General features: G+C 35.6%; 1 protein-coding gene across 5 annotated transcripts in view; it reads left to right on the plus strand.

The window, feature by feature from the left end:
• LOC121430360 (leucine-rich repeat and calponin homology domain-containing protein 1-like) overlaps positions 1–25,564 on the plus strand; it is a 66,432-nt gene that overhangs the window by 28,856 nt on the left and 12,012 nt on the right. For 2 of the 5 annotated variants that reach the window (XM_041627641.1, XM_041627645.1), the window contains 8 exons: positions 10,542–10,641; positions 11,199–11,426; positions 12,887–12,934; positions 15,359–15,642; positions 18,452–18,532; positions 20,689–20,766; positions 23,768–23,948; positions 25,029–25,143. In XM_041627641.1, the coding sequence (XP_041483575.1) occupies positions 10,542–10,641; positions 11,199–11,426; positions 12,887–12,934; positions 15,359–15,642; positions 18,452–18,532; positions 20,689–20,766; positions 23,768–23,948; positions 25,029–25,143 (1,115 nt within the window). Of the gene's footprint in view, positions 1–10,541; positions 10,642–11,198; positions 11,439–12,886; positions 12,935–15,358; positions 15,643–18,451; positions 18,533–20,688; positions 20,767–23,767; positions 23,949–25,028; positions 25,144–25,564 lie in introns of all 5 variants that reach the window. The other 3 variants (XM_041627642.1, XM_041627643.1, XM_041627644.1) reach the window with 3 other exon arrangements.

A 25,564-nucleotide genomic window follows, 5' to 3' on the forward strand; every position in this document is an offset into this window, starting at 1 on the left:
AATTTATGTAAATTTGTATTGAAGTATTGGATATGTACCGTATTTATATTGAAATATTACATATCAAGATCTGTCAAGATCTGCAATTACATGTAACTCCAGTCCTCAACTTGGAGTGGAATTGTACTCCAGCTGTGCTCCAGTTTTAACTTTGGGCCAAGAATATGGATACCATCTGCTTATTTACTGACAAATAATGGATTTCCTACTTTTCCATAACTTCTCTACGAGTACAATGTACCTGCGGCTATACCTTTTTGGAATATGTTTGAAAGGGTCAAATCTGAGTAATTTTCATACTTATTATTACCATCCCATTACCATCTTTCCATTATATTGAGATCTGTGCTCAGTTTTCAATATTTTGTAGTTGGGGGAACAATGCAATGCCTTCCTTCCGCTATAAAAGATGCATTGATTTGGAAATGGAATTTGGTGTGCTGTACATAGTCTTTTTCAAATTATGTATATTACAAGCATGGTCCTTGTACATGTAAAGTAATTATACGTGTAGAAAAGTACCTGGTGTAATTTAAGAATTTCACAAACATCCCTCTTGAGACTCGTTTGAATTGAACTGCATCACTGTGGTTGCCATGGTAACATACCATTCATCCCATGCCAAATGACAGGCATCTGTGTGCATGATGTGATCAGTGATTGTACAATAATAGTACTGTACATGTTCGGTGTGTGCTGTGTGTTGTGTGTATCGGTTGTGGTCTGTTCTCAGTCATTAGGGCATTGAACCCTGGGAAGGAATGCTGACGACAGAGCCACAGGCTTTATCCAAACTTATTTTGGGTACATAGAAACAAGAAAGGAATCAAGATTCTAGACTGCGTTTGTGCTCATTTTGAGCATCTTATGCCTATACAGATTTACTATAATTCATCTATGTATCTTTTGAATCTGAATAATGCATACAAGTTTTTATCAACTTGAATTCACCTGTGTAGATGTGGGGTACATTTTGTAAACAGTTACAATTAACTGCTACTCAGAAAATCAAATTGCACTATTATAATTGAGCTTTGGTAGTTGCATTTCAATAAATTCCTAGCTTTAGTTTTTGCAATCGACCCCATATTGAAGGTCATCTTCACTGCTTGTTTTCAATATTTTTTTTTTTTTTGGGGGGGGCAGTGGTGGGTGTGGGGCATGAATTATTCCTTTGATACAACCTTTGATAATGTTAACCCCCCAAAAAAAAAACGTTATTGGAATTGATAGGGGGGGAGAGCAAAATTGTAGTGAATATTTGGGAGCGACCATAGGGGCCACTCAGAGATAAGAATGAATAAAGTAAATGTACATAAACATTTGTACCATCCTCCATTGTCTCTAAAATCACCATTTTAGTGGGATAAATGATACCCATCCTGCTCTTGACATGTTCTTTCACAATCCAAGCTGCATCATCTCCTACATGTACATCCTTCTTCGAAATTGCATCACCCATGCCATGAACATCATTCTGGTTACAACGAAGAAATATACCGTGTTTACACAGTGACACGGCTCGGGGGTTCGACACGCGAGCCGTGCTCAACACGGCAATTTTATGCTGTGTAAACGCGATCAGTGTGATCCGCGAGCCGTGTCGGACACGGCTTTTTTGATCCGCCAAAATCGTAGGTTTCAACCCGCGAGCCGAGTCAGACTCGGCAATTTTTTGTGTGTAAACAGAAAGCCGTGTCGAACTCTCTTGACCAGGTCACTGCGCGCGCTTTCACTTTTGGCATTGTTGTTGTTCGCACGGACAAGATTCGATTCCGGCGGTGAATTTCCCGCGTTTAATTTGTGACGTCATAATTCTTCTTCCGTTCGTGAGCCGAGTTGAACTCGCCTTTTTATATGTAGTGTTCAACCCGGCTCGCGGATTCAACACCCGAGCCGAGTCAATGTGTAAACACGGTAATTATGTACCATACTGTTATAAGATTAATATTGTAGGATTCTAGATAACAAAAGTCCATTGTATTTATTTGGCTAGCTGGATTATATCAAGTACACTGTAGATCAGATATCATGCACCATTTAGAAAGCATTATGTAGTACACTATACATTTAATTCTACTAATTTTGGTGTCTTTTTTTTAAAAATCCATAGACACTGTTGATAGTGAACAAATGTACATGCATAAAATTATTTGTTTTGAATAATCTTCATCCTCTCATTTCAAGTACTGTTAAATCTTGAAGGTTTGGTTGTCATGATGATGTTAACGATCATATATGAACACCTAGACACATTATCATCATTATTATTGTTATCATTATGTACCATGATATTATGATTTATATATTTATTGTTGTGATTATTATGTACCATATTGCTACATGTATAATAATTGATTTGTTTATTGTTATTTTTATTACAATTATTTTATTTTATTATTACTTTTTAATTGTTATTATTTATTTCATTATCATATCATTATTCAGATTGATGAAATGTTTATAATTTTTTAGTTATATATGTATATTTCCTTTATCAATTTATAGTTGCATTTTAAAAATCCAATAAATAACCAGTAAACTTTTTTGTATTTGTATTTATTAAGGTGTACTGTAGGCAATGCGAAAGTCCCTTGTTTATTTTTGTATCACACAGTGATTATATTTTATTAAAGTTTTGCAAAACAGATACTTCCTTCGCTCATCCTGTATCATCAACAAAGCTATAACATTCAGGAACTTCACATTGTGAGTAGGTCAAGTACGTAAGGCTAGTATTTTGGGGGTGTGTAGGGGTCATTTCCCCCCTCCCCCACCCATTTTCGCTGGACTTTGGTAGTTGGGAGGGGTGTATACTGTATGGGACGAGTGACTGGGGTTTTTAAAACAAAATTCCAGGGCCACGTCTTACAAAGAATTACCATTGAACCAACCAGTTGTAACTGTATGGAAATCCATCAGTGCCATAATTTTTTCTACAGGAAATTTGAATGTCCTTTGTAAACAAAGCGAAGCACACTGAATTTTCAAGAAAACAATGAATACACATCATAGTTGGAAAATATTTTGAACAAACTTGCATAATAGATGTTGACGTTGCTGGCCGTCCATAGTTGTGAGTGATCAGCTCAATCGCAACTCTTGAAGACAGGGTTTTGATCTAGACTATCCTTTCTCTGTTAAGGAGAATTCCCTCCAAAAAATAGGCAGTAATTCATGTAGTTGAATAAAATTGGCGAATTTAAATGAATTAATAAAAATATCAGATTGATCTTTAGCAGATGTATGTTCATTGCATGTTCAGATATTGATTATATTTAAGGAATTCGATGAATGAATCAATCACTCAATATAAAGATTGAAAGATATACATGTATTTTCAGCACTTAAACACACATGTGTATTGACCAAAATAAATTCAATGAAAAGCAAAATGTTCCATGTACAGTAGAGACAAAAATTATGGTTGCTTCCAATTTTAAATTCAGACGTTTTGGTTGCACTTTTTAGAAGTTAAATGTTGGTGGCATAGAGTCATTAAAGTGAACATATGTCTTAAATATTCATAAATCATGGTGACATTTCGGAATGCCAATCTACCACAAATTACAGTGGGGAAAATTGTGGTCTTGGTTTGAGGTATTTACATGTAACTTTGATCATGGATTCATGTATTTTTGTGCTTTCCAAACTTTGTCAGGGAATCACACTAAAAATTATCTACAATTTTATTTGTAACATATTGTATTTTTATTGTAAATACAATTATGTTGAACTCAAATGGATGCCTGCAATACAAAGTACTATGTATGTATGTAACAAAGGTCTTGCATGTATGTAGCATTGTTAAATAGCTGAAGTCCCAGATTTCCAGTTCATAGAAAAATAATGCTGAAAATTCAATGAAATGCTTTGATGATGAATAAATTAGTATCATGGTGTTTTTCTTAGCATGGAAAGTTCACAAAACAATATGATTTATGACTTTTTTTTCAATAAAATTGGAATATGCTACTATAGAAAAGTAAAATTGAAAAAAAAAAACAATAACAGAATCAAATCTCAACCAAAAACATAGAAAAACAAATACAAGAAATTGACAATAATCTCCAAGTCACCTTTATGAAAGGATCCACAAGGAATTTTGCCTGAAGTTACCTGAGCACTCGCAAAGGAAATACTTTGCATAGTTTGCATTAGGAGTAATGTACTATGTTTACCAGAGATAGTGTTTAGCGAGGTGCTTGATTGAAAAAGTAATGTATTCTGACACTGCAGCAGATCAGAGGAAGGGATGCATGCCATCGCCATCTGGCCAAGAATTTTCTTCTTTCCTGTCTCGTTTGTTATTCTGTCTCTTCGTTTATCGTCATCTCTATGTATTTCTGTTTTGTCCCTTTTTCTCTTTGCATTAAATGTGTAGTTATTTAGGCTATAAGCCTATTTACATGTAGTAAAGTTTTCTTTTGCTGTTCTTTCTTTCTCCACTTCTTTTTTGCCCCCCTCTATTTCTCTACATGTGTACATCTCTTCCTTCCTTTTCAGCAACCCCTCTCTTGCTCTTTCCGCCACTCCATCTTGTCCCCCCTCTCTCTTCTTGTGTATCCTCCCTCCTTCTCTCTCTCAAGAGGTGGTTTCAAACCGCCTCGATCAGAAGAATCCCCGTTAAATTACGAGAACTTTCTTGAGGCTAAAAAATACCCATTAATTATTCTTGCATTCACACCGCCCCGAAACGTACCTTTCGTAATAAGTTCCTGAAGTTACGAGCATGCGCAGTATGGTCTGCTATGCAAGCGAGGCGCGAGATTCAAAATCACTAGCTCAGCAGCCACCCAACGCGCTGCCCAGGCCAAAAGTTCCCGTAAATTGCTTTCACATTGCCAAAATACCTGCGACCTTGGAAAAATCCCAGCGAAAGTTCTTGTAATTTCGCCAAGTACCTAATATTTAGCGGGTACTTTCTTTCGGGGAAATTATGCATACCTGTAGTTTGCTTTCACATTATGTACCTGGAACTGCCGAACTTCGAGGCAGTCTGAAACCACCTTCTGTCCTTCTTCTATCCCTAAATTCTCTCTCCATCTCCTGAATATATTCTCAATGGCCCGTATTCTGAAGTCAGGTTTAACTCTGTGCTAAAATTATGGGAAGCCAAAAGTGTCAAAATTTTTATGAAGTTGTATGTTTCCTATGTTTAATGTGCTCTTTCCTGATTCATCGATGGTGAAGACAATCACCTATTTTATATACTTCTTAGACAATTATGAATGATTTGAGAGCCAAATGAGCTGAAATGTGATATCTCTCCCGTTAGTGATTTATGTAAGAAGTGGCTATCCATACTTTAACCACAACTTTAAACCTGAGTTTAAGTTAAACCCGACTTCAGAATACGGGCCATTCTGTCATAGTATACTTCTGCATGTTTCATCTCTTTCTCTCCCTAATTGTCTCCTTGTCTAGTGTTTTTCCTGTATACATTTCTATGTTTCATTACTTCCTGTATGCGCCTTGTACATCATTGGATGCACCCTACCCAGTTCTCTGCTAGACATCTATCTCATCCATTCCGTCCTGGACAGACACATCTTGTAAGACAATCAGTTGGTTCAGAGTCTCCCTGTTCAGGCCTCTCTACCACCATTGTACAACACATTGTCACATTCATGTAGGCTACGCAAATGCTTCCGAACATTAGTTATCTTTTCAAGGTGATGTGTTGATGCAATCTGTTATGGTTGCTCATTAAAAGTGGGTACATGCTCTGGTGATCCTTATGCAAATAAATGTAGTCTTTTAATATCAAGCTTGATTCGTGTATGGGATTCCTATGATGATCAAAGCAAAAATAAAGTTAAAACTGTAGTATGCAAAATACATGCTAAATAGATCAGTTTTAGACGTGAATATATTGTTTAGAGGAAGGGGGGCATTGTGGTTTAGTGGTTATTGGCTGGTTTTTCAATCTGAAGGACTAGGGTTCAATTACAAGCCATGTTGTGTTTTCCATCAGCAAGAAATTTACCCACATTGTGCTGCACTCAACCCAGGTGAGGTGAATGGGTACCTGGTAGGAAGAAATTCTGTGAATGCTGGAGCACTTTTAGGCAGCTCAGCTAAAGCCGGGGTAATAATGATAGCAGTGCCCGCTGGGAGAACACTTTTCGGAACTGAAGTGGCTACCCTGGCTGATATTTTGTTATTGTTATTATTATGGAAAGATTGATAAATTATGATAAATGGATTTGAATTTATGAATATAATTATAAAATGCCTGGGTTGCGGGCCCCACTTGCTATACTACAAATCCACTGGGTCATTCTTCGTGTGTCCAAATAAATTTTCGCAATGTTCAAGAAGAACTCGGTCTGAAAGACTACACTACAATGCCTTTGAGGACTATATTTGTAAAATCTATTAGGCTGTGCAATTTGACAGAATTCAAATTAGATTCGAATTGGTTTGCCTCCTGCCGAACTTGATGTAAATACCTCCAGTTTAGATGCCATGTCTGTGTTAAAAGCATTTAAGTATGACGCTGCCTCCACGTAATGTTGTAAGTCGATGTCTTTAAAGGGAAAGCTTGTCTGCCCTTGGCATTGTACATTGCAGTTAATAAAGATTAATGAAAAACAAAACCCCTAAAGGTTCAACCAGTCATATAAAAATAACACAGAAAATTCATTTAGAATTCTCAGAAAAAAGTCATGCTTTAGGGATGAGCAAAAATGATTGATATTTATAGTTTTAGCTAGCAAGACTGATTACTTTAAGCTTGAGAAAGTCCATAGGATAGATTTAAGTTTGAAGATTTTAGCATTTCAATCCCTCATGACACCTTTCTGCCCTTTTTCCACTTTTATCATCATCTGCTTGTATAGTGTACACTGAATTTATTTTATGCTTGATTTCCCCCTTTAAGATAAAAAATAACACTTACTATGCTGTAATATAATCAACAAAATTCATTTTCATGCTTGATTTCCACCTTTAGAATAAAATTGACACTTTATAAGTAGAGTTAAGCCATTACCACTTTCATGTATGGTTAAACACTTTATAAATTGTTTATCATAATAACACTGTTGTCAAGGTAAACCAATCAAAAGTTGGCTCTGCTTTCATTTCCTTTGATGCCTGCCAATTCTTGTCCAGCATAATTTGAGTTTATACATATTTAACAACATTTGCCCTATTTCTTGCCTGGGTACAACCCTACTTATTGCTGCATTATTAGTTTGCTATCTGTTTATCTGTTGCAGTTTTATGATTTTCAAACATATAATTTTGTAATATTACAACTATATTCAGTAGTTATTCTAAAAACATGTACATGTATTCTAATTTTGTATGTAATATCAGAATGATCAACATGCCCGTTCCATTGCTCTTAAGGACTCTTGAAAATTATAATTTATTATTGTTGTACACATACAATAAAGTTAACACTTTGGGAGAGTAAATGTAAAACAACATGTCTGAATTATGGATGTTGCACGAGGCACTTGCACATAGAAGATGGATTGAAGTGACTAAACCCGCTCTATTTTTAAAACTTGACATTTGAATCCCTTGTGTTATAACACATGAACTTTAATGTGGTAAAAAGTGAGAGTTTGACATTTATGTTCTATATTTAACAACATTTACCCTATTTCGTGTTAATGCCCAAGTAATATTCACATAATTGAGTTTGTGCGGTTGTGAAGTTCATTATTATAAAACCGAAGGGAAAGGGAGTAATCACAAACAAAAAGGAATACAGAAATGATAAAAGGAACAGAGTATTAAGGGAAGTAGGGGGAGGGTGGGTCGGAGGAGAAAAAAGAAGAAAGATATGCAACATGAAACGAAGAAGGAAGAACAGAAGAAAAATATCTGGATGGCCTTCGATATCAAATCAGTAATCAATGTTATTTGCATGTTCACAAAATAATTCTTTGTCATTTTATTGTTTTTCCTGTATATAATTTAATAGTTTACATCAAACAATATCTTTAGCATAACACTGAATATAAATTATTCAAGCCATTTTATTCTTTTGAAACTTCTGAATTTTAAATTTATCATTTCAACAATGACCTATACATGTGCCTTGCTTTAGGGCACCACATGTCTTCCAGACGCAACACCAAAACGGAGGAGGTGCTAGCTCATTCGGTAGAGCAGGGTTTCTTATTCTGATGACCCGGGGTTTGATTCCCACTTGGTGCGCTAGTGCCCTGTGGTATAAGCATTTCAATCCTCATTACCAGGTCCCTGGAGAGGACCTAAAGCCATTGGTCTTCTGGTTGCTTGCTTACAAGCATTCATGGTTTCTTAGCAATCAGGTAAAAAAAAATCACTACCAAATTACTACCAAAGAGAGGGAAACATGACTTTAATATAAACCCAATCAGGTTAGGTTTATAAAATGGTGTACTAACAAAGTCCTCCGATACACAATTAATTTAGTCCCATGCTGAGTTGGATAGGTCAAAGTGAATTCAGACTGAACCAGATAGGTACGGTTTCCCCTCTGGGTAAAGGGGAAACCGTATTTTAGAGGGGGGGGGGGGGAGAGTACCCCCTGATAGTATATTGATGTTTTTGCAGTTTGTTGGGTTTTTGTTTTGCTTGTCAGATTTTTCTAAAGGATGTTTGGAAATGGTCTTGAACTGTGACCCCCTTTTTTGTCGTCAAGGTTTTTGTTTCCCTTCCTTACAAGGTTTTCCAAGTACACCACTATTTCCTTCGTCTCAGTAATAGTAAAATCCAATCATTGTATTACGTTCACTTTTATTAAAAAATGTTAGTTGAGTTAATATTATAAGGACAGCCCTTCCCCCTATTTACTCTTAGGTCCATGTATCATTGTTTTATTTCATTTTAATTTGCTTATTTATTTAGTTATTTCATCTAACTCTCTGACATCCTTTTCAATAAGTTAAGCTTTTTAAAACAACACAATATTTTTGTTGCATTTTATTCTTTTATTTTCTTTCTAAAACAAATCAATCCAAATTCCTCAGTCTTATAATGACCCTGGACATGCCTAGCTGTATCACCTCTGTGTGTCCAGTGTCCATGGTATATCTTGTTGTGATCCTACTTTCTTTAGTTATGAGTACATTTCCTTTTTAACCTGTGGGTGTGCTAAGTTTAACCTCCATGCAAACGTAGTACCTGGCTATGAAGTAAGGTAGATTATGGAGTTTCAAAAACAAACCCCTGATCTGATCTACTTTCATTATCCTGCACAGACTTTATCTCTACGTCTACTGTATATGCACATTTAGCAAATAATTTGATTACAGAGTTATGACTTTGTTTACAATAATGTACCCATATTTTTGTTTTCAGTTTTGATTTGTTTTTACTTTTCTTTAATTTTTACATGTCTTATTCTATCATTAAAGATTTGTTTTATAAACATGTATCCAAGCTTACAATATGTGAGACCGCTTTCAGTTCAGATAACAAACACTGTAATTCGCTGCATGAAATGTACCGTTTTTTGCATGTTCCTCAGTCATAATGAGGAATTTTTTTTATATTGTTTTGAAAATATTCTCTCTTTTAATATCTACATGTATGTGTATGTACTGTACATTTATGATCAAACATTGTATTTACAATCTTTTCTTCCATATTTGTTTGTATTTAATTTAGCCTTTATTAAGATTTTGTTTTTTAGATTAGGTAATACTGATTCATTTCAAAATATATTTTGCCAAAGTTTATGTTTATATTGCTTTGGTGAAATTCTCTTGCTTGGTTTTCAGAGCATTTGTTTTGATAACTTGATATTTACTTGCTCATATGTACAAGGTGCTGTTAATGCGGGGCGCATATGTTAGTGAATGGGCATATGTTTAATGCATGGACATAGATGTACATTGTATGACATATGTTTTACACATGTATATGTAAGGTGAGTACAGTTCATTATATGGTAGCCTACATTACATGCACTCCTTGGTATTGTCTGCTATTCCTGATACCGAGTTCCCACTGTCATGATTCGCGCTGCGTTCGAAACCGTGGTCTAAGTCATGGAGTATTCGAATCAGATGTTATAAGATCTTGGGGTCAGTTGTGGCAATCACTTTGATTGTAGAACAAATTTGGATTTCAGAAAAATGCAAGTGATCAGCTATGAAAGGCCTATCTTAACAGATCGCAAGAGACAGTAAGCCTACATGTAGTTACCACCTGTACTCAATAATGGGTAATTTTAAGTTCAGTGTTGACCTTTTGGTGTTGGTGTTAGGTCAATTTTTACACGATTACACCAAACATAAAATGAAGATGGTCCCGAAAAGTCACTCACTAGTTGTTGAGATGTCAATAATGTGATCTGGATCAGTTTTACAAACTCTGAATAAGTTCTAGAGCGAGGGGAATCAATCCAAATTTCAACACCAACACCAAGGCCAACACCGGACTTGAAATCGCCCAATGTACCAATACTGGTTGACATTTAGCTTTGTATTAAAGTTGGGTACATGAAAATAGGACAATATCATCATATTGACATTGTCACTGATCTTTATCACTGTTATGACTGTTTTAATTCTTTTGTTCTCCTTATGTAGCATGCAGGATGAGATTTCACTCTTCAATCATAAGATGAGGGAACTCAAGATGGCTGACTCAGGTTACTTGGAAGGAGATAAGAGGTGGTCCTCATCAGAGGTAAACAACTAGGGCATGGGTTACAGTGCTGAGATCAGATGTAATCTTCAAATTCAAAACTTCATTCCCCCAAATCCTAATTTAAATTCCAAATGCCAAAATCCAAATGCCAAATTCCTAATTTCCAAATTCCAAATTCCTCATGCCAAATTGCAAATTGCTTACCGGTACTCCAAAAATGTTAAATTCCAAAGTCCAAAATTAATTGTCCAGATTCTTAATTCTAGCTTCCAGCTTCCAAATTCATAATAAAGATACTTCAAAGTCAAAATTCCAGACACTTCCAAATGCCAACTGCCAGCTTCCTGATAAATGCAGCTTTCAAATTCTGAATGTCATATTGTGCATTATAGGCTGTTGAAAATTTTTGTATTAGTTTTTTTTTTTAGATGCCAGCATTTTTTCATTTCCAATTCCAAATAGATGCCAACTTCCTATGAGTCAATGTCTTCTGTAACTATACAGCGTAATTTTTCCTGAATTGAATCAGAGAAGTATCTACCCCATGACCTATTTTTGTTAGAAATGGAATATCTGCTTATCATTTTTGCTTATAGCCAAGCAATGAAGATGAAGAAGCCAAGTACCTAGCCGAGAGGGCGTCCCAACAGAAAGAAAAGAGGCAGCAGCAGAAATTCGCCCCTGATCCCCCTCCCCGGAGCTTCAGACCGAGCGACAACCACATCGACTACATCGACGCAGGCGAGGACGACGACGGCGGGGTGACGCCGACCCAGAGCCCTGTCCAAACCCCGACGTCGGTCGAGCTAGACCCATTTACGAAGGTGATTGATTATGTATGTATCGGTGAACCAGTTTTTTATCTCAAATCTGCATGGATTGCTGATCGAAAAAGAAGCCAGTGCGCTGAATGCTATACTAAAGCTGACGTGGTCCAAGCAAAGACGCAAAGCTCTCACTCCAGGCATCATTTGTGCTTTTTTATTTCCTTCCACACAAGAAGCTTGTGCAGCAGGATTGGTTTGATGATCACTTTGATTTATTCACTATCCCAAAGTCATGCACCCGTCTTCAGTCAGTAACATATTGAGGCACTGATTTTATTTTACAGTCAGATAAGAGCTGTTATTTTTTATAAAAGCTATGCATTAATAATGAATTGACCATTAACAAACAAATTAAAAAGAAAAAAAAACTTGTAAGAAAGAGCCAAAAATCTAATGTTTTCCTATGTTTATGAAAGAGGACTGATTTATTTGATGAAGTCACGTTCTTCTACTTTGAAAATACAATCATTTTGCCTTACTAATAACTACAATAGGTTGCCACAATTTGTGAAAGGTAGCAAATGTGTTTGTTGGGGTTTTTCTTTTTTTTTCATAATGCAATTATTGAAAAGAGAAAAGTATTGATTGTTGTGAAAGATGGGCATAAAATCAATTTATCTCTATTTGGGCTTTTTGGGGCTTTATAGACCAACCAGACCATATTTCAAAAGTCATGATTATCCCCATTGAAACAGTATCCATTCATAATTTTGAAAGCATAATGCTGAAATGGCTAACAATAACATGAATGCAGTCCAGTCCCTTAACAACAAAACCAAAGAAAATACGAGGGGAAAGATGTAAAGTAATTCCTGAATGTCAAACAAATCTTCCAGCACCAAATAACGGTCAAAGCTCATATGCTTAACATTTCCACCTCTAACACCATATTACGTTTTACTTGGAAATAATGATCTAAATGTGATTCTTTATTTTGCAGTGCTGAGTTTTGCAACTTAATTTTCTCTGGTAACATTTGCTTTTGATTTCCATCACCATTTTGTGGTCTATTAGGCGGGGTTTGGGTTGGTTGTCTTTTAGATGCTCTTTAGAATAGACCATGTAGAATTAGTCCATCTGGGATTCGACCATTTGGGATTATACCACCTGGGATAATAACATGAAGAATCGGACAATCAAGGTTGAGACAATCTGAGATTAAGCCATCTGGGATGGGATAGATGCAGAGTCAGGTAAAAAAAAACTAAAAAACTTTGTCTGGCTACTTTTTTGTTCAGCCAAAATTTAATTCATTGTATTACCCTCATGGAATTCCAGGGGTTTAGGAGCATTCAAGCCCCCATACAATTTTTTTTTCCTGAGGCGCAGTGATGCATCTGAAATGCACAATGGTTGGTCAGATTGACAGCATCACCAGCTGATTTATATTTGCTACATCCCTGCACCATTTTAAAATTTGTAATAATGGTAATTACGATAACCTATCATTGTTTCAGGATGATGAGCTTATTTTCTACGAGATTCAAAATCCAAACTTTTTTGAGGTATGATTGCAACGAGAATGCGCCTTGTATTTTTGACTTCTATACTGAATTATCCGTTCTATTGAGAAAACTAACCAAGTAACCTTACATTAATACACTGGTATACAAATTGTATTAATGATGTTCATGATATGAATAACACTACATACATGTATGGGCAATTTAATGAAGCATAATGACAGTCTTATTTTCAAACCATTACTCTTGAAAATGATTGTATTCCAACAGTTCTCGCTGTGATTGTTATGTACATTTCTGTTACATTAACATGTACAGTGAATTTTCAAAAATATTATTGCGCAGTTGTAGAGAAAAAATGCCTTTCTTATGTTGCGGAGTTTCTTCAGTGTCAGGATAAAGTTAGTTCATTTTTCCCTTTCAATAATGTTTTACCAAATCGTCTATGTGAATGGATAATAAAATTGATAATATTTGAAATAATGATGTTGATGGTGATGGTGATGATAATAATGATAATAACAATACATACGTAGTAAATTCATAGAGCACTTGATTATTCAACAAAAGTATATGTTTTCCTGCACCATGTAAAAACTGATACGCTTGTTACTACTATATAGATATAATTCAGGTTTTGATTTGGTAAATTATTAATTAATTATATAAATTATGAACTCAACAAGAACCGTTTGGTATTGTAAATTTTTGAGAGTGATGCTTTGAAACTTTCTGAATGCTACATGTATTTCCACAACATTGAATTGCCCATATAGTAATGACTGGATTGTCTAATGTTATTACTCATTATCATGGATGCTTTTATATTTTATCTTTGTAATGTATTTAGCCTTTCTTTCCTTTTGATATCTATAAAAATGTTGATTTCAATATGGGCCTAAGGGGGGGGGGGGAGTGGTGGCACATACATGTACAACACTTGAAAATAAATGGAGATGATAAATAGTGGTCGTCGTATTTCCACTTTTAGATTTTTATATGAATTCCCTCCTGTGTGGTTGATATTGCAGTCTTTATTTGCTAATAAATTGGGTATTCTTCTCTAATCTGTTTAAAGACTTTAACAAAATGTTATGCCTCAATTACTGCAGAATCGTTATCACAGAAATATTGTCACTCGCCACTTGCATCAGACATATCATGGGTTGAAATCACACAAATTTCTTTGTTGATTTGAGTGATTTTAATTTCACTGATACTTTTTGCATTTTGAAAATTTTAATTGATTTTCATTTTTGTTTATTTTGATGATACACCAAGCTAACATAGTCACCAATTTTTCTGATATTATTTCCCTCCTTTTTCCACATAGGCATGCCTTTACTGGGCTATGATTTACATGTACATGGTTACAGAGATGAGCTTAATTTATGCATGATTGATTTGAAGCATAAGAACAAAATTTTGAAATTTAAAAAATCATCCTCTATTTTGATATTCCTATGATTTCAGTTAAATTTTTGGCTTACCTAAATGGTTGAGAAAACAGAAAAAAATAATGTGACAGTATTTTATTGATTATCTTTCCTGGGAAGTAAAATGAAGTGTGGATTTGCTTCAAGGGTCTATCTTTGACTTTTTTTGAGACACTGCACCTGAAAGTATTATTATTATTAAACATTGAGGCTCCATAATTGCTGGCCCCATCCATATAATGATTTTAATGTGTTACATGTACATATAAATGTATTTGAAATATTGTAAAAACACTTTTACTTCAGTTCTTTTTATTTCAATTCAGTCAAGAAGTCATGTATACCTTATGCACAGAACATAATCAGATAGCTTTCTCATATCACATGTCTCATTTTTAAGTTGAACATTGGAAGTGTTTATGACCTGATTGTTATTATTTTTTTACAAGAAATGCTTTATACATATACCTCAAAAGCTGTCTAAGTGCATGAATGCTAACATTTTACCATACATTGTATTCAAACTGCATTGGGAGTACGTTATAATGCTCTAATTGTGCACTTTTGAATTGCCTTGGTTATCTTGAAAGATAAATAAAAAAAGGATTCTAAAGTCAAGATGAAACGTCCTTAAAACTTGCCGGTGAATTAATTTATGAGCTCAGAAAATGAAAATTTGTTGGTTCTCGATAGAATTTAGTCAAAATTGTGATACAGATGGATGGTTGTTCTTTGATTTGCTACTGTGTAATGACTCCTTTGCTTTAAGGGCCACATAATTTGGATTATTCCATACATTAACGTGATTTCTTTGAACAAGGTATAGATGCTTGCGAGGGCTTAATTTCATGGTTTCCATGAACAAAAATTCAGAGGATTTATTGACAAAATTTGCATAAAATAAAACTGCTGAAAAATAACACTTATCCCATTCCTATGATAAATACTTAATTATGATGGAGACTAATTTCTCTCTTTATCATTCCTTTCTTCCCTTGCTGTTATTCAATTTCAAATTTCGACTTATTAGGAGCTGGAAAGGCAGAAGGCTCTGTACGAGGAGAAGAAGAGAGTGGCGAGAGAAGAACGACTAAGGTTAGAAACGGAGGAGGAGCAACGGAAGAAGAACGGAGAGCAAACGCATCTGAACAATGAAAGACTTTCTGTGAACTCTCGAGAAACGACTGGTGTAAGAAGGCTAAGCAATGAAAGTAGGTTACAAAAGCCAGGGGTCATCAGCGGGAACGAGGAGAGAAGACTAAGTGCCAGTAAACTAGCCAACGGGTCAACGGCAGCCACCACTAACGGAAACAGGTAGGTTTGCATGGACTTTGCTCGGAGGGACTTCAGTTCTCACTACTAACATGCATGCATTTTGTTAGCTTGATTGGTCAAAGGTTGAGTCATGATGTTACGGTCGCACCAACGAAACCGAGTCTGGGGTCCTGTAACACAAAGATTAGCGATTAATCGTACATGTACGCTTGATTTTCATGATTTGATTGTACATTGTATTCAATGCAAGCAATTGCTAAGCTTTGTGTTTAATACAGGCCCCTGACCGATCAAAGCTATTGGCCCGAATTCACAAATGTGGTTTTTAAAACCATCTATTGAACTTATGGTTTATGCAGATTTCCTGTATAAATTACGCTTATTTCCCGTGCACATTAAAAAATGTCCAATGCTGATGTGCGCTTTTGTCACAGCGCACCAAATTAACGCCTGTTGCCATGGTTACATATGCTATTTATTCTTGAGTTTACTGTTTGAAGAGTGGTCTCATGAATTCAAAACAGTGTACTCATGAATAAAATAGCATATTTAACCATGACATCAGGCATCAATGGCTTACTGTTACAACTGTAACAAAAGCGCGCATCAGCATTGGACATTTTTTTAATATGCGCGGTAAATATGCATAATTCATACAGGAAATCTGCATTAACCATGGGTTCAACCGATGGTTTAAAATAAAAAACACCTTTGTTAATTCGGGCCATTATGTTATTTTGAATGGCATATTTTCAGTCGATTTGGATTCGGTTTGGTTGGTGCGAGTGAATCATGAGAGTAGGGGAATTTGTGCATTGTGAGGAGTGGACTTGAGTTCTCCCATTCATTGTATAGGGGTGTAGGGTGTAGCTAGTAGTGAAAATACTAGTGTGTAAAAAAAATAACTCTTCTTATTTTCATCGACGTTAATCAACTTCTAGGGCCTGTAACACAAAGCTTAGCAATGATTGTAGAACAGCTTTCTATGATTGATTCCATTGACTACATGTATAATGTACAATCAGTCGTGAAATTCGAGTGTACGATTAATCGCTAACCTTTGTGTTACGGGACCCTGGAAAGAATTGATATGTTTAGCTGAGCATTGCAGGAAACGAATAGTGGTTTTCACTGACTGGTTTTGTGACCTACTGCAAATCCTCTCATTTGATTGGCTGAGGGCAACTTGGTCACTGAACTGCTCCCGTGAAATATGTGCCCTTTCTTTCAATGAAGTTGATTAACGTTAGCCAGTGAAAATCAGAAGTGCATTTCAGAAATGTCAACAGATCTAGCCGGTTCATGGAATTGATTGAACCAATATGTAAATTTGCAGGTTGTAGTATACTGCATTTATGTCAATATCCTATGTGCCTCTTATAAAAAAAAGATAGTATTAGGAAATAAAGAAAAGCAAATTATGATAACAGAATTAAAGGCAGTTTCGAAAAATAAAAATAAGAAAAAAAAAACCCCTTCTTGCAACCTATTATAGATTCTATAGAGAAAGATAATGAACAACTACATGCAGTAAAATGTACATTTCTTTTCCTTTTATGACTTGGTCATAATTTTCTTAGGAAGGTCTATCTTTGAAACTAGAACACTGCTGAGTAATGTGCTAGTAATAGAGAAACAAAACTTGCATGAAAACATTTTAAAAATGTTTGATTTTGCAGAATAAAATTTGATCTTTTTTCTACCAAAGCTAATATCTTTACCTCAAAATGTTGTTGTCTATTAAAATATTTTCCTATGAAGCTACGCGAAAGTGAAATGAAAAAATAATAAATAAAAAGGTGCTTTACAAAAACAGAATGAAAAGTCTTTACTTGCGCCATTGGTCTTCTCTCAGTGGTTTATTTACATTCTTTTGAATAGCTGAATAAAATTTGTGCTTCTCACTTTCTCTTTTCATCTTCATGTATTTTCTGATGTTGTAAAAGATAAGAATGGCACTGTCAAACGGTTTCAAAAACTACAAGGTTCTTTCACCTGTGCATTGGCTACATTGTAATGCTCGCATTGCAAAATTGTATTGAAATATACAAAATAAAAATTATTGTGGTCGGGCTGACATTTAGTGTAAAGATACAAACTATTACCCGCGATTGTGTAGTCCCATCTTATAGTCCATATAAAATTGAAATTAGGTTTACATGCCCTCTGCTTCACTTTAATATCTTGGGATGAAAAGACTTGTTAGATGTTTCTTCCGACAGTTCCCATCCTTCTCAGCCATCCAAAATCAAAGAAGGTTTTCAGATTCGACAACTTGTCACAGGAAACCTAAAAAATAACTTTCCTCCGGTGTCTACCTTAATAGTTGATAATCATTCCTCATTTCTGCATTACAGTAGCTATAAGGAGATTATAATATTGAATATTTCATCATCTTACGTTACATAACTGAACAAGCTGAGGAATTTTCCTAACATCATTTCATATTACAAATACCACATATGTATTAGAAATAAAGTGATAATTCAAGTACAATATGTGTATACATGTAGTAAATGTAGCTATACTTTTAGTAGTCATAACATTTAATAACTAATTCTTGTAGCATACATTTAATATATTTGCTTCTATGTACATGTAAGGTGCTTGTTTCAGCACTTTCAAGGATTCACGAAGCACATACAACAAATCATTCTGATGCTTGATTAGTTTTTGCTCTTTATTAATCCACTTTCAAGTTTCTTGATTGATCAGTTATTTCTTTTTTCTGTTGGAACATGCTTGCATTTTGCCCCCTTCTATGATTTTTCTCTTGCATGGCTGCTTTTTGCTGCTTTATGCTGGGTTTCCATGGTTACCGCATCATTACCATCACCACCATCATCAGCAGCAGTATCAGTACTCGGAGAACCATCTCGGCTTCAACGTCGGCGTCGAACAGCATTGGAAGGCCGCGATCCCTCTATCTGTAAGTATGATCCTCGTGGAGGAAGAGAAGGAAAATGTCCCGATTGGTAGGTTCATGTGTTGGGAATGTGATATGAAAGGATGGTCAAGGATCTATTTCCGTAGAATGGTCTGGAGATTCCTTGCAGCGATAGTTGTGATTGATCCGATCAACCTTTATAGCTATGGAAATTCACTCATGTCATTTTTTTTACAGGAAACTATATCCTTTTGGAAACAAAGATGAGCAGGGGCCCGTTGCAGAAAGAGTTGCAATCAAACGCAACTCTAAAAATCACGCGCAACTTGATTTTCAACCAATCAACAGCGCGTATTTGGGACTTGCGATTGATTTTTTGACTTGCGTTTAAACGCAAATCTTTCTGCAACGGGCCCCAGGTTTATTTGTTGGGAAAATGATGCATACCTGACTGTACATCTATTTAGAAAATACTTTGAACAGACGTGCATTGTTGGTGCTTGCTTTCCATAATTGCAATTGATTGGATCAGTCATAACTTTTTTGTAAAAGAAGCTGGGATCTGGGCCCTGTCTTACAAAGAGTTACGATTGATCTAATCCATCATAACTCTATAGAAATCCATTCGTGTCATTTTTTCTAAAGAAAATTTGCAAAATGCCCTTTGTAAACAAAGGAGAACACACCAAATTGTTAAGAAATCAATGAATTGATGGTAATACATTTGAACCTAGAATTTTTTTAGAACAAACATGCATTTTGTGTGTTGACTTTGCTGGCTTTCCATAGTTGCGATTGATGGGATCAATCGTAACTCTTTGTAAGACGGGGCTCTGGTGTGAAACTTTAGTAGTGAGCTTAGTAATCTGGAGAAGTACTTGTTTATTTCTATGAGAAGAGGTGATCAAGAAATCTTCAATTGTATTTCCATTTAAAAATAGAAAAAAAATAGCCTCTGTGCAGTATCTGTTGATACATTATTATTCATTGATATTGAAAAATTAACGCTTGTTTCCAAGCTGATTGCATCCAAGCAAGACACAGTCACAAAGTACATATAAAGGAGAAATCACATTTTCTAATTCAATTGCATTGTAGTTTTCCTAATGCAGACTTCGAATTACACAAATCGAAGTGTACCAACCACCTTTAAAGATGATTTGCATTCATTTAAAAGATCTGTGAAAGAAGCCCAAAATAATAATGCATCTGACTTTCATAAATGAATGAAGAAAATAACCTCAAAGAAATTTCATCATTCTTTAATTCTATTTTCATCAGTTTTTCAGTACAAAGGAAATAATGAATAAAATATAGATGCATGAGCAGAATTGAACTACACGTTAGTTTGTTGATCAGTCTCTGTTGTTTCATAAGACGACACAGATGTACCGTATATGTATCTGGTATTTTTTCTTATTTCCTTGGTGCTTTGAAACTGTCAGAAACATAAGAGAAAGATGAGGCAATAGAAAAAAAGAGAACATCTTATAGAGTTCTGTGAGGACGGATCCTCTCCAATAATTTTTTTTCAGGCGGTTGGTACATGTATCCATTTTCTGATTCACCTAGGCCAGCTGCTAAATTACACTAGCAAGCTCCATTTCAAAACACTGCCTGCTTGAAAAATCGCAATCACAGTGTCACTATTTCATTAAAATACTAACACTAACCAGCAAGAAATCCATGTAATGTAAGTCAAGTTTATCAGGATATTGATTACATAACTATGTCATGATTGAACATCAGGGGTCCGGTTTCACAGAAAAATTGTCTAAATATGAGTCTAAGTTTGTGGACATCCCATTGACACACTGCTTGTATTTTACCTATACCCTACATTTCATATGGATATTCAGTCTAGAAACGGTGGTATTCCACTTTAAATAGAATGACCATTTTCATTTATGAAAACCTGCAATTCCGTTTCAAACTTGATCTAAAATGGAAAATTCCTTATTGTCTTGGACAGTGCTAATGCATGAGTTTTGTATTGTGGAAGTGAATTCAATGAATTTTCACACACACACATCAATAAAGAAACAAAACCAATTTTCTAGTTTAATACCAGTAAATGGAAAAACATATTTTAAAATAGATTTTGACATATTTTTGTGAAATGGGGGCCCCTGATTCTCCTATGTGACCGCTGTATGTGCAGTGTATTCATGTTTCACGGATTCTGATACTATTTTCAGTGATAAGAAGGTACCAAGAAGAGCCACTGTTGGAGGTACAGATGAAAGTAAAAGAGCTTCAACAGGAGATAGATATAGGTAAAAGACACATAGTGTAATACATGTACAGTACTGTATGCTCATGTGCAAATGGGTATTGTATCAATTACTTTTTACCCTATAAATGAAGTTCTCAGTGCTCCCTAATACATGTATGAGGATCAACATTGGAGGTTTCTCATTCTAATCATTGGCCCGAATTCACAAAAGTGGTTTTGAAGCTGCCGTTTCAAACAATGGTTTATGCAGATTTCATCCTAAATTCTGCAGATATCATCCAAAACTCTAAGTAATTTAGGATATGTGTATCTGTATATTTAGTAAGCGTTTGATAAGGAATGCATGCTATTAGAACGGTGCTAATTTGATGCTCGTTACTAAGGTTACTGTATGAATGAGCTCACTCTTTATGATAATTGATTAACACAAACAGGGTACTGAATTGAAAACAGTGGGCCCACTATTGTTGAAACCTTAAGCAGCATCAATTTAGTTTATTAGAATTAACTAGCGCTAAAAACCACATACATGTGTTCAAAATTGCCTTTGTGTATTTGGGCCGTTAGCATATTGAGGAAAGATCATCCTAAGAACATGCAGTCGGGTCTTCCATTTTTAGAATTATGAAAATTAAAGTATATTACTGTGGAGAAATATAGTCCTTGTTCCTACTCCCTATACGGATGCAACATGATTTATTGTTGCATTATCTTGGCTAGAAAACACAATATTATTGTATGCCAATCAAGAAGGAAATATTCATTTTGTTTAAAGAAATTTGCCATTGTTTTCTTGCTGCACCTGATCTTTTCAGTGCATGTGTTTGGGGCCATTCATTTTCAGTCATGTTTATGGAAGGCATGCAAAGCACTGTGGGTATTTTATGATTGATTGCACATATGCATATAGGCTCATATTCTGAATGGTGGTTTACGAACTCAAGCCATGGTCCGATCTGCAAAACATTGATAGCAATAATGTCCCAAATCAAGCAGATAATATGAACATGTTGGCCCGAATTCACAAAGGTGGTTTTGAAAACCCAAGGTTGAGTCCATGGTTTTTGCAGATTTCCTGTATGAATTACGCTTAATTTACCGCGTAACCTAACGGGCGCTTGTATAAAACATGTCCAATGCTGATGCACGCTTTTGTCACAGTGCGCCAAATTGACGCCTGTTACCATGTTTAGATGCGCTATTTTATTCATGAGTCCACTGTTTGAAGAGTGGACTCATGAATAAAAGTAGTGAACTCATGAATAAAATAGCGTTGATAACCACGGCAACAGGCGTCAATTTGGCGCACTGACAAAAGCGCCAATCAGGATTGGACATTTTTCATACATGCGCCCGATACGCGCTAAATTAAGCGTAATTTATATGGAAAATCTGCATAAACCGTGGACTCAACAATGGGTTTTCAAAACCACCTTTGTGAATTTGGGCCGTTATGTTTGAGTATTTTGTTACACTTGGCTGTCCATAGTTAAACCGACCAGTTCAGAATACCAGCCTTAAAGGAGAATGAAACCACTGGAACAAGATAACTTGTGTGAAAACAGAAAAATCAAAGAAGCAGATCAACGAAAGTTTGAGAAAAATCGGACAAATAATGAGAAAGTTATGAGCATTTGAATATTGCGATCACTAATGCTATGGAGATAGCAAATTGGCAATGCGACAAAGATGTGTGATGTCACTTGTGAACAACTCTCCCATTACTTTGGTATATATTTCACTAGAATTGCCTCTTTTATCACATCTATCCATAAATAATGTGTTCTGTTTACACGAGGGCATGTAATACATATTTTTTAAGAATACATATCATGGATAAAGAGTTTGTATCATCATAAGAAAAAGCAAAAAGAGACATTTTGAGGGTATTTTATAGTCCACCAAAGGGAAAGTTGTTCATCAGTGACATCACACATCCTTGTCGCATTGCCAAAGTGAGGATCACCATAGCATTAGTGATTGCAATATTCAAATGCTCATAACTTTCTCATTATTTGTCCGATTTTTCTCAAACTTTCTTTATTCTTATTCTTTGATTTTTCTGTTTCTACACAAGCCTATTTGTTCCAAAGATTTCATTGCCCTTTAAAGTGGATAGTGTGGTTTATTTTCTGTTTGTTAATTAAGCATCTTAATGTGAACTGATTTTTAATCAATTTTGTAAGTTGACCTAATGACCATCATCATTTCTTGATATCACTTGTCCCTTGCGTAGCTTTTGTTATTGCTCTTTGCATTTGTTAATACACTTGGACTGTAGCTCAATTATTAAAAATAGATATTGCCCCAATTTGTCTCTTTTTCTGAACAAGTCATTTGTTCAGCTTGGGATGGATTTCTTTTTGTATAAGGAATAGATTCTTTTTGATCGATGGAAATATTTTCATGACTTTTCTTTAGTTACCTAATTAATCGTAGGAGATCTGTGACAAAATTCCTTTGAAGTAACCTGCCAAATGGGACACTTTCAGTAGATGAGTAGGATACCATGTTCATTTAGCACTTAGTTGGTTTTATCACAAGTGATAAGACGTTCATTAAGAACAGAGTCTGAGGCCCGTAAAACAAAGCTTAACAATGATCGTAAAACATTTTTCTATGATTGATTGCATTGAATACAATGTACAATCAATCGTGAAAATCAAGTGTACGATCAATCGCTAACCTTTGTATTACGAGGCCCTGGTGGGTGTTTCATAAAGCTGCTCGTAAGTTAAGAGCGACTTTAAGAACGACTGGTGATCCTTGTGGGAAATGATATTGAATTGGCGATTGTGTAGCGCGTATAAGAAGGGTTCACCAGTCGTTCTTAAAGACGCTCTTAACTTAAGAACAGCTTTATGAAACGGCCCCCTGGTTTGATGAAAGATTTCAATGACAGGTACATGTAAACCTAGTAATGCGGCTTGTTAGCCAATCAAAACCTAGGATTTCTTTGTAGTCATCATCTACATTTTACATGTCTTCCTGTCATCAGAAACTACTTCATTTGGCCCTGCATGTATTGTTTGTTCTTTTAGCAATGTCAACCATTCTGTGGCTAACGGCAGAGTGCGGAGAGGCGTGTCTGACTCAGATGCAACCATAACCAATCAGGTATCTCCCGAGAGACACAAGGCCCAGGTTACACGGAGGACAGAAATTGAAGAGAAATCAAGGACCAAACAGGCACAGAGGGATGCAGTACTTAATTATTACAAGGTACATGGAAGCTGCATATAAACGAATTTATAGATTGTGAATATTTTTTGTCTTCAATTTTCAAATAATTCAATATCAAAGTGATTCATTTTACACAGTAACTCCCATAGAAACTGGGCAGGACAGCATGTTGCCGGTAAACACCAATTTTACGTCTAGGTTTATCAGTCATAGTGGCTGACGTAATACATGTAGATATCACTCTTTGGCCTTTTTATCAAAGTGGAGACAACGGCAGAGTTGGGATTCGAACGCACAACCTTGCGATTATGAGTCCAATGCTCTAACCATTGGATCACAGGACCCGTGTATAAAAGTGACGAGTATAATCTATAATCTGACATGACAGAGTTAAATCAATATTTGCTTATTGCAGATTGGTTGGGCTTGGAGATTCTTAGCCTTACCAGTTTTCTGGGGTTAAGCACAATTTTGCGTGATTACCTATCACTTATAAGTCGTTTTCCCTGAGACAAGTCACATTGGTCATTTAGGTGTTGTTGCTCAGTCAATAAGTATCTGTCATTTGAACTACTGTACAAGCTATGGGGTTCAAATCCCATTGCAGTTCTTGTGTCCTATGGCAAGGCGATTATCTACATTAGCCACACTCCACTCAGGTGTAGTATAAAAATGGGTATCCTTAGGAAGGATTTCCTTGAATGCTCAAGTGCCTGATCAGGGAAGCATTGCTAAGGCTAGGGTAGCAGTATGCAGGGCTTAGGAACTAATTAGGAATTAAATGTTTGATTTTGTTATAAGCAGTGGCGTACCAAGGATTTTCTAAAGGGGGAGGGGGCAAAAAAAGGTCTTCAACTGCATATAAAGGACATTTTGCCCAATAAAAAAATGTGACAAGCAAAAAAAAAGAAAGGTCTTCAAGTTCAAAGGAGCAGGCCACTTGTGGCTCGTCAGAGATCAGTTGTGACTTGTCGGGGGGGGGGGGGGGCAGGGATATGTCTCTTGCATGGGTTGTGACTCATCAGGGGGGGGGGGCAGTCTGCACCCCCCCCCCCCCCGGTATGCTTATGGCTATTAGTCGTTTTTTAATTATTTGGCCTGTTCTCATTTTAACCACAGACGAGGACATCACCAACCCCTGGGAGCAGAAGAGAAACGGAGGCTGCAAATAATTCCAAAAATACACCCTCACCAAATAGTAGTTCATCCTTCTCAAATATTAAACCTAGATCAGGTAATAATAATGAAACTGATTTTTTTTTCAACAAGTTCCATAAGGACAATTATATTAAATAAGTATACATCCAAACCCAGAATAATATCCACAAAGTTAGGGCACAAATTGTGGCATTCAGCATAACTCACTAATTGTTTGTACATGTACATGTATACTGTACATTTGTCTTGAAACTATTATTTTACTTGATATTGTGTGCTATTTAGGCTCAATTTATTTTAATGATGTTATTGAGCAAAATATAAAATGCTCACAATGTTCCAGTAGTATTGGTATATTTACAGTTGGTCCTAACAGTTAAATTCTTGCAATTTAAACTTTAATCTGGTTGACTAAAATTTGATATGATATGCACATTGACTTGTGAGCAAGGTCGTTAAACATGTACCTCTGATTTTCTATGAATGTACATGTACAG

The sequence above is a fragment of the Lytechinus variegatus genome, chromosome 16 (assembly GCF_018143015.1).
Source record: "Lytechinus variegatus isolate NC3 chromosome 16, Lvar_3.0, whole genome shotgun sequence".
NCBI lineage: Eukaryota > Metazoa > Echinodermata > Echinoidea > Temnopleuroida > Toxopneustidae > Lytechinus > Lytechinus variegatus.